Raw genomic sequence first — 8,874 nt, forward strand, 5'->3', positions numbered from 1 at the left:
TACTCTTTTTTTTTATAAGCAAGTGAGTTAGTGGTTAGTAATTAGTAGGTGAAGGTGGGTTATGAACCCATGTTGCTGTGTCAATAACAGACTTTAGCCAAGATGACACCTTCAAATTTTCATAATATTTGTCTCTACCATCATCATAGTTGCAAGTTGCTACTAACCAAGCAATATACCAAAAACAATCACCTCAAACTTTTCACATGATGCAAGAAATGGATGGAAAAGACAATGGAAACAAACATAACAAAAAGTGACCTAGCAAGAGAAACGACATGGAAAGTCAGGTATCCATTGCCAGATGCGGTCCTACTACACCCAAGTCCCTTCACCCCCTATGCTTATCAATGGGCAAGTTTAACATATAATTTATGCCAAAAAAAAAATCATATTTTTATGACCTTCCAAAATAATGTGATAAAAGGTTATATTTATTTATTTATTTAGTTAGCATTTGATGGGGAGGATGGTTGGTTGGAATAATTGAGTTGAGCATCTTAACAATAAAACAAACTTTGACGAGCCCACTCCAAGGATCCAATTGGTTCTTTTTTTTTTCTTAGGGGTAAACCCTCGGTTCATTTTGCAAGAGATTATGGAACTTACAGGGAAACAGATTTTTGGTAACTATGTGATCTACATTTTTTCTCACTTTCAAGTGGATTGGGTTCTTCCTTTATCTTTTTTTGCGCTTTTAGAGGGTTTGACTTTCAATATCTTCTTTTCGAGAAAGAAGCACCTTTGGGCTATCCTTCCCTCGGCCATTGCTTGGGGTCTCTGGAGAGAGAGGAACAACAAAGTATTCCATGGCAAGGAGAGCTCAACTCACTCTGTGATTTTAGAGATTCTGGGATTTCTGTTCCTTTGGTCAAAGTTGAGTAGAGACTTTGAGGGAGTGTGCTTCCATGATTTTGTTAGTAATTGGGAAGCTATTTGTGATTAGGTCCTCCCTTCTTGGAGAGGTTTTTTTCCTTTCTTTCTTCTTTTTCTTGGTGTTTTTTATTCTTGTATTGGGGGGCTATCTCAGCCTCCTCTTCTCGCTTCGTTATTAATATAAGTTTATATTTATCAAAAAAAAAATAGGAGATCCGAAAAGCTTGAAAGATAGTATAGCTACAATTCTATTAAAACCATGCACATATGTATGTTAACCAAATAGACATGCATAAATAAATGTATGACACACAGATGTAAAGACCAATACGTAGATGTGGAGGTTTGGACTTGAGATATAACAAAATTAATTGGTTGACATATCCAGTGTTGTATGCATTCATGTACATATATTCATATGTGGTATGTATCCCACAGAATTTTAGCACTAAGGCTTGGAACACCTCAACATATAGCTGCTGCTGCTGCAAGTGAGGGAAAGGCAACAATCATAATATCTCTATAATTCCAGCACATTTAGCCAACAGCCACATACTTTCTCTTTAAAAAACATAGATGTTTATAAACACTGGCATTACTGTACAAAGAAAATTTTAAGATGGTACTTACTGACTGACTGTTTTGTTTGGGTTTGGGTTGGAAATCATACCCTAAAATTGATTCTCCATAAAAGCCATCGAGAAGATTGTTTGATATTTTCCATCTTGTGAAACTCAGACAGATATATTGCTTTTCTACTCCAACTGCCGGTGTTGAGTTTGAGTTTGATAGAGAACTCCTAATTCGAAATGCAGTGAAATCCGTGGCAAATCCCTAACCAAATCCCAAATAGGACTAAGCATACAACAGCATCAATGGCAAGAATAACTCGGACTTTGCGCCACCACATTTTTCGAGCATATTGTGGGCTTCCTCTGATCCTCATTGAGCTTGAGCCCTTCTGAACTGAGATTGCAGACACCATGGAGCCTTGGTTATTAGATTCAGCAGTTGCCACATCAATCTTGATTCCCCGGTCAGTAGACCTGCGATGATCCTCGGAAGCACAATCTCTTATCTCAAGTACACGATCCTTCATCTTCTTTTTGTCTTGCTTTACAGGCTTCCCCAACAAAGAAGCCTTAGCAGAGCTGGCTACTTCGATCTCGCCGTTTGAATCATCTGGTGGTGATGGAGAGGGTCGATGTGATGAAGGAATCTCAGTCATCCTCCGATCAGCATCCGATTGGGAGACATGCTCCAATGAAGATATCAAGCGACGAATAACAGGCACAAGTTGTTCTTGAAGGCAGACAGAGTTGAGAGCCGATAAAGTTCCCTTGGAGTTGGAAGCATTCTTGGTGTTTTTAGTGATTTTTTTGAATTCATCCCTCACATGTTGTAGAAAATGAAGAACACCTGGATTGACGAGACCCTTGTCTACTATGGAGAAGTATACATAGCCATCATCCTCCATCAAAAACCCAAAAGTCCTTTTTCCAAAGGTCTGAAAATACCAGGTGTGAAAGGGAGGAGTTCTTTCCAAGCACAAAGCGGCCATGTTTTCAATCTCATGGTCTCCCCCACTGTATGCATAGAGAATTCGATTCCCCTTTGAAACACAACAGTAATAAACCGTATTTTGTATTGAACTCATTCTTCTTCTTCTTCTTCTTTTTTTTCCAATTTTATGTACTCTCTGTCTCTGTCTGTCTGTCTCTATATATATATTTATATATGTTCTCCAAAGGATAAGGATTAAGGACTAGAATATCAAAATCTGGGAGAATATAAAGCGAACAAAATCTTCAACGAGGAGCATAAAGACCATACGAAAGCCAAATAATTCTTCAACTACAATATCCAGTCCTACACAAAAATACCATAAAAATTCTAATGCAAGGTACTCGAAATCAAGAATAACGGCCAACATTTCATGATCACACACCTTTTTTTTTTTTTTCTAGGGTTTCAAATCTGCCCCCAAAACCAAAATGAACCAAATGATCTCGCCCAAAATATAATCCGCCCAAGAAAGAAAATGAAAATTAAAAATTATTAATTGAGGATAGTAAATTGGGGGCCCTAAAAGGAGAGCCTGCCTAGACCAGATCAGATCAGATCAGATCAGACCAGAAATCGTGGATTCACTTCACATTAAAAACAAAAACAAAAAATGATTAGGGTTTTCAAAAACCTTTACCCGATTTATGACTCACTCGCCTCTCTTTGAGCTTTACGCAAGTAGTCTAAAGCAAACTGATTAGATTGGAAGTCTTCTTCTCTCTCTCTCTCTCTCCCTCTACTTTAGTTGAGATATGAGTCCCCCGTTTGAGAGTTTTTCTCTCTAGATTTTTCTATATAGCAAAAATAAAATAGAATTACGGTTACATCCTTACTCTTTAAATTTAAGGACATCTGTATCCTTTACCCAACGACCCCTTTTCAACTACCATTTTTAAAGTTGATAAAGTCTTTAAACTTTTGGGCGAAGGATAATGGACTTGGATTGATGTGAGAAGATTTTTAACAACAGCCTTGATTTATTGGACATCGTTTATAAACACTTAGTATGTGTTTGATTGCAGAGAAAATATTACTCGACAGACAAATTCTTTTTAGTTGAGTATGTGAATTGTTCTTTGTGTGTATTCACGCTAATGAGTGTGTAAGTGACATAATCAAAGTTTTTACTAAAAAGATAATTGGAAGAGGTTGATGATTCTTTTATCTCACTTGAGAAATTAACTGAGATGGTTTGGAAACTATCAACAAAGGCTAATTACAATTACAAGAAATGTTCAAATTGAAAATCTTGTAAGAGTAATAAAAAGATCCAACAAAATCATGAATGGAGATGGCCAAAGCAAAACTACCATACCTTCTACTTAGGTGGGATATAGTCTTATATATAGGGATCAAGATGTAGGTGAGGGAAGAGTTACTTGTGCTGTTTGGACTGTTTTGTTGATTGGTCTTCTCCACTTCTCCTTTTAATTCATTTTCATATGTATCCACGTTTTTATTAAAATCAATGATGTGATTAGAGCCTTTGATCCACCTAATTTCATTTTTATTATAATAATTAAATAGGGATTTCCACAACTCTATTCGTGCTAGGGCATCAATAAACATGGAATTAGAATCTCTATGATATATTATTCAATCACTTTGCTAGTTTCATGCACCCACATACATGTGGAATTGAAAAACATGATCTGATGCCCCCATATAGGTAGAGCACAAAACTTGAACAACTCAAGAAAAAAAAAATTCCTATTGGATTTGAATTTAAATTTGGGAATTTAATTACTGTCCATTTTCTAAGGCTTTGATGAGGTTAAGAGAAGACTTTTTATTTTTTATTTTTAATATATCTAATCTAAACCATGAACTCTGGGTGTGATTGAGGTATTATATGGTCCAAAATGACAGTCCACATGGACCCAAATAAAGTGTCAGTTAGGGTGGGATCATGACTACTTTAGCTACACTAGCTTAACTAATTCCTAAATAAAATTAGGAGAAGGTAATTTATATATGTTTGATTTTTCTTAATTTTATTTTATATATGGGTTACATTCATGGGACATCTACAAGTGACAATTAATTTTTACATCTTTCGGATGGCATCCATTTTACAAGATCCAACAGCATCCAACGGTGCTGTAGAAAATATTGTAAAAATGGACAGCATCTGGTTGGTTGTGTAAATATAGTTCACTTGTAGATGTCCTCCCTGAACACGTCCCTTTACATGTATTACTTCTAAAATATCTCAAATGACTGATTTCAAAATGATGGTAAAGAGTAAGTTTTTAACTTCCAACAGAGAAGAATTTAGTTCTGTAGTAGCAAACATGGCATTCCATCTACAACATCACATGTGCATGTGCCACATATATGTATGGCAGCCAGGTAGGGTGAAGACAGGAATCCCATCACGTAGAAAGTACTCCAGGATTAGTAACACATGCACATGCACAATATGCATAGACATACATGATATGCATACAACAAACATGCATGTGGGCGTGTACATATACATACATACATACATAGATGAAAACATTCATGAGCTTCTTAATAACACTATTACAGGACAATTCTGAACCCTAAGGATGATCTCACATGGCCACTTGCTCGACGCCACCACCATGAGCTTTAACAAGCACAATAACTGAACCATCAACACTTTGTCCACACTTCTCTCCTTCCATTCCACAACCCATCCTCATTACTAACCTAGTAGCTACTCCTCTCCTCTGCTCCTCTCCCACTCGGACAAGATCTTCCATCTCCATTACTATTTACTGAGAATTCCTCATTGGATGGTGTTTCATCAACCTGGACTTCCAGTTGACTATCTGAAGGATCAGATTCAATTTTGGCAGCCAGAAGAAGGGAAAGGCGACATAGAGGACAAGTGGTGTGGGTGGCAAGCCAGTGGTCGATGCAATCCATGTGGAAAGTGTGGCCGCATGCAGGTATCTGTTGAAGTCTGTCCTCGGCTTGGTAATCTCCTAGACATACGGAACATCTGCAATGGGAAATCAGGCCTTCGAATATTATAAGCTGAGCGAGAGCAAGAAAATAACACTATAAGTAGGCCTCAAAAACTGTAGCTTTAATGCAGACATATAGTAGCTAACGAGCTATCAAATTAAATGACCTTGCTGTTTTCAACACCATGCATACCCCAATCCATGCTGCTAGACTGCATAACGTAACATGATTTGAACTTCACGATTCCAAGATTCAGGTGCTGGAATCCATAAGGTCCTTAAAATGGTAGATCACAAGCTATTGAGATGCTTTTTTTTTTTTTTTTTCTTTTTTTGCATTTTAAACTTGTTGGAAATCTGAAATAATATGTGCATTACAATTGGGGTGCCTCACCCACTCAGTCTTATCTTCAAGACTATGGTGTCAAACATTGACAAAAAGATCCTTTTGTCTTTAAAGTTTGACTCGGTCAAGTCAATGCGATACCTGATAATTCTAAGAAATATAGGTGATAGATCAGTAAATGGACTCTATAAAATTTCAAGTCAATCAGTGGCTTTGAACCTTGGATTATCTTTTTTTTTTTTTTTTGAAAAGTATAATATATTGAAATGTGGTAAAACAAAATACAAGGAGGCCGAGACGGCCTCCCACAATGCAACAAGAAAGAAAGAAGAAAAAACTAAAAAAAAACTACAGAATCAATTGTTGCATAGAGAGTTCCATCTAAAAACAAAGTCATCAAAAGTACTCCCCGCGAACTCTATGTTCTGTTTGGATCACAAGTATAACAAGCCTAAGATCTCTAAGAATCCTGCATGACAGCTTCTGACCTTACTATTGAACACCATGTTATTTCTCTCATTCCAAACCCCCCAAGCAATAGCCGAGGGTAGCATAGTCCAAAGGATTATCTTATTCATTCTTTAGTTTATTTAGATTGTGTTTGGGTTTATTGGCTTACCCCAAAAAAATTTGGGACAGTGCTTTGAGGTTGATGATGGCGAGTTAAGGTTTGTTCTGATTCGCCAATTTTTTATTTATTTATACAATTCATGTTATGCAATAATATGTAGTGAGGCAGCCGGCTAAGGATATGTGGTACAGAATACAGATCACATCACTTTTGTGGAAAAATCCCTATGCATCCTCTCCACTAGTATAGCTTATTGATTGATTCAAAAGAAGAATCAAAATGCTACAACCCATCGCCCAAAGCTAACACAAGATGAAAACTAGTTGCCCACTCACAGTAGTTCCTATAGAAAGTAGGGTAAAGATTCCAGGGGCTAACTGTATGGTTGCTTATGTAAGTCATGAACCAAATCATCAGTTGTTAGACCTTGCATATGTAGTAGCAACTTGAGTGATTTGGAAGCAAATCATCAGTTTAGGTATTGGTTGCATCACATACCCAAACCAAGACCCCAATCTAAGGTGCAAAGTGCATGCACTGAATATGGAAACCACATGAGAATCCTCCTACCTTACTGAACTCTAAAAAATGGGTATTTGTATTCACATAAGATGCCAAACAAACAACTTACATGGAGAAAGTCAGGAAAGAGTTTCATCATCATAAGTCAAGAAATACTTACAAGTTCTCTAGTAAGCATGACTCATGATGTATAAAAAATTACTCTTCTTTGACTAGGTCTTCATTGAGTTGAACTAACTCAAAGAAATTTACAAATATTTGAGTTGCAAACTAGTTTCAAATTTACTTCATTATAGTGCAATTAGGTAGGATCGTCTGAGATATTATTGAACATAGTTACTATAGAGAATAAATATCTTATAAACCATGGGTGATGGGTCTGGGCTACTGAATAAATACAGATGGGGAGATCAAGTAAAATATAGCCGATCACATTGTGCAACACTTGTTAATTTCTAAACACTAATAAATTCAAGATCATCACCACTTGTTGACACATCCATTCTAAAATACTTTTTATTTTTATTTTTTTCTAAAAAAACAAAAAATGTGGTAAGACAGCTAAACTAAAGCAAGCCAATCAGATAAACAAGGAAATGTAATAATTATGGAAAGATGACTCACTGTGTATCTCTGATTGAGAAGGTCTCCTTGAATATGATTATGGGAAGCATCTCTCTGAGTTCCTTCTTTAAACCCGACCCTAACAGCTATAAATATAATACAGGAGAAGTCAAATAATCAGTTCAGTTCAGAAATATATATATATATACCACCCCACCCAACAACAACAACAACAACAATTGCTTACTCTGGGGTTGTAATGGTAGGACGCCCTCATCCTCAGAGAAGACCAATCTAACCTCCGGCGTCGTCGAAGGTAGAACAAGTAGAAGAAGAAAAGGAGGATAAATGTGAAGAAAATTGGTATAGAAAATATGAAAGTTTGGTAGAGTTTCAATTCAGAAGAAGCTGCTTCTCTTGAGCAACAATTAGGTGCTTCTGAATAGCTATGAGACATCACCAACTACAACCCCACCTCCCAAGTCCCAACTCAAACACTAAGCTAGCCTAGCATAAATTAATAAGATCCAGATCAGATCAAACCAAAAAAAAAAAAAAAACACTTAATTTAGCTTCAATGAGGAGAAAAACAGAGAACCCAAATCTAGAAATATATCTTAATCAGCAGACTCAAATTGGGAAAGCCCCTACTATTTCACAAAACCATCGAAGGAAAAAAAAAATTCCAAAACCATGGAGAGAGAGTGAGAGAGAGAATTTTAACAGCTAAAGAGAAAACCCTCGGAATGTATGCAAGATTTTCCACATTTCTACAAACCACCTGTATGGGATATAGAACCTAAATGGGGAGAAAGGAACTTAATGTCGCTCAGGCTCAAGACCGTTGGATGATTAAAGAGAATCCCGAAGATTATTTTCAATGATTTTGACTTTGTGATTTCTGTTTGCCCGGGCTGACGGTTCGTCAGCTTTATCTAGGGTGTCAATGGGTACGTATTTACCCGAACCGAAAAATCCGGTTCCGGTTCCGGTTCCTTTTTATTGGAGTCAATTAGTGTCAAGTCAACTATGAAACCAATTCGATAGAAAGCGGAACTATTAGATTCTATACTCATGTATATGAGTATCCCAAATCGATTTATTTTACCATTTATTTTTATATTATATATTATTTACAATTTTCCTATATTTTAAAATTAATATATATATATATATATATATATATATATATATATGGGAGCGGTTCGGCAGCCCTAAAGTTTGCCAAGTTTGATGCTAAATATTTTTTGTAAATCACTCTTGATGGGGTTAGAAGTTTTGGAATAGAATGATTTTTTGTGAGGATGATCTCTACGGTGAAGAGATCATCCTGACAAAAAATCAGCTCGTTTTGAAACTTCTAACCCTAATTTACAAGTTGAAGAATCGTGGACCGTCCAATTTTTGTGAATCACTTTTGATGGGGTTAGAAGTTTTGGAACAGGCTGATTTTTGGTGAGGATGATCTCCTCATCATAGAGATCATCCTC

General features: G+C 36.4%; 2 protein-coding genes across 2 annotated transcripts; both read right to left on the minus strand.

The window, feature by feature from the left end:
• Window positions 1-1,235: 1,235 nt before the first annotated feature.
• On the minus strand, window positions 1,236-3,190 carry LOC147402652 (phytolongin Phyl1.1-like). Its single transcript, XM_086437968.1, has 2 exons — window positions 3,100-3,190; window positions 1,236-2,656 (listed from the first exon to the last, which is right to left on the minus strand). Exon 2 carries the CDS (start codon window positions 2,531-2,533, stop codon window positions 1,676-1,678), a length of 858 nt encoding a protein of 285 aa, XP_086294094.1. The 5' UTR covers window positions 2,534-2,656; window positions 3,100-3,190; the 3' UTR covers window positions 1,236-1,675.
• Window positions 3,191-4,822: 1,632 nt separating this feature from the next.
• LOC147402653 (RING-H2 finger protein ATL58-like) lies at window positions 4,823-8,163 on the minus strand. Its single transcript, XM_086437969.1, has 3 exons — window positions 7,632-8,163; window positions 7,445-7,530; window positions 4,823-5,416 (listed from the first exon to the last, which is right to left on the minus strand). Exons 1-3 carry the CDS (start codon window positions 7,839-7,841, stop codon window positions 5,122-5,124), a joined length of 591 nt encoding a protein of 196 aa, XP_086294095.1. The 5' UTR covers window positions 7,842-8,163; the 3' UTR covers window positions 4,823-5,121.
• Between the last annotated feature and the right edge of the window lie 711 nt (window positions 8,164-8,874).

The sequence above is a fragment of the Akebia trifoliata genome, chromosome 4, assembly GCF_017979445.1.
Source record: "Akebia trifoliata isolate Shusen 1 chromosome 4, ASM1797944v1, whole genome shotgun sequence".
Lineage (NCBI taxonomy): Eukaryota > Viridiplantae > Streptophyta > Magnoliopsida > Ranunculales > Lardizabalaceae > Akebia > Akebia trifoliata.

Excerpts from the sequence above, each read along its gene's own strand:
- LOC147402653 (XM_086437969.1), bottom strand. The coding sequence starts at position 7,841 with ATGTCTCATAGCTATTCAGAAGCACCTAATTGTTGCTCAAGAGAAGCA. Across the intron at positions 7,531-7,631 it reads CCTACCATTACAACCCCAGA|CTGTTAGGGTCGGGTTTAAA; the intron begins GTAAGCAATTGT and ends TTATATTTATAG. Across the intron at positions 5,417-7,444 it reads TTCTCAATCAGAGATACACA|ATGTTCCGTATGTCTAGGAG; the intron begins GTGAGTCATCTT and ends TTCCCATTGCAG.
- LOC147402652 (XM_086437968.1), bottom strand. The coding sequence starts at position 2,533 with ATGAGTTCAATACAAAATACGGTTTATTACTGTTGTGTTTCAAAGGGG.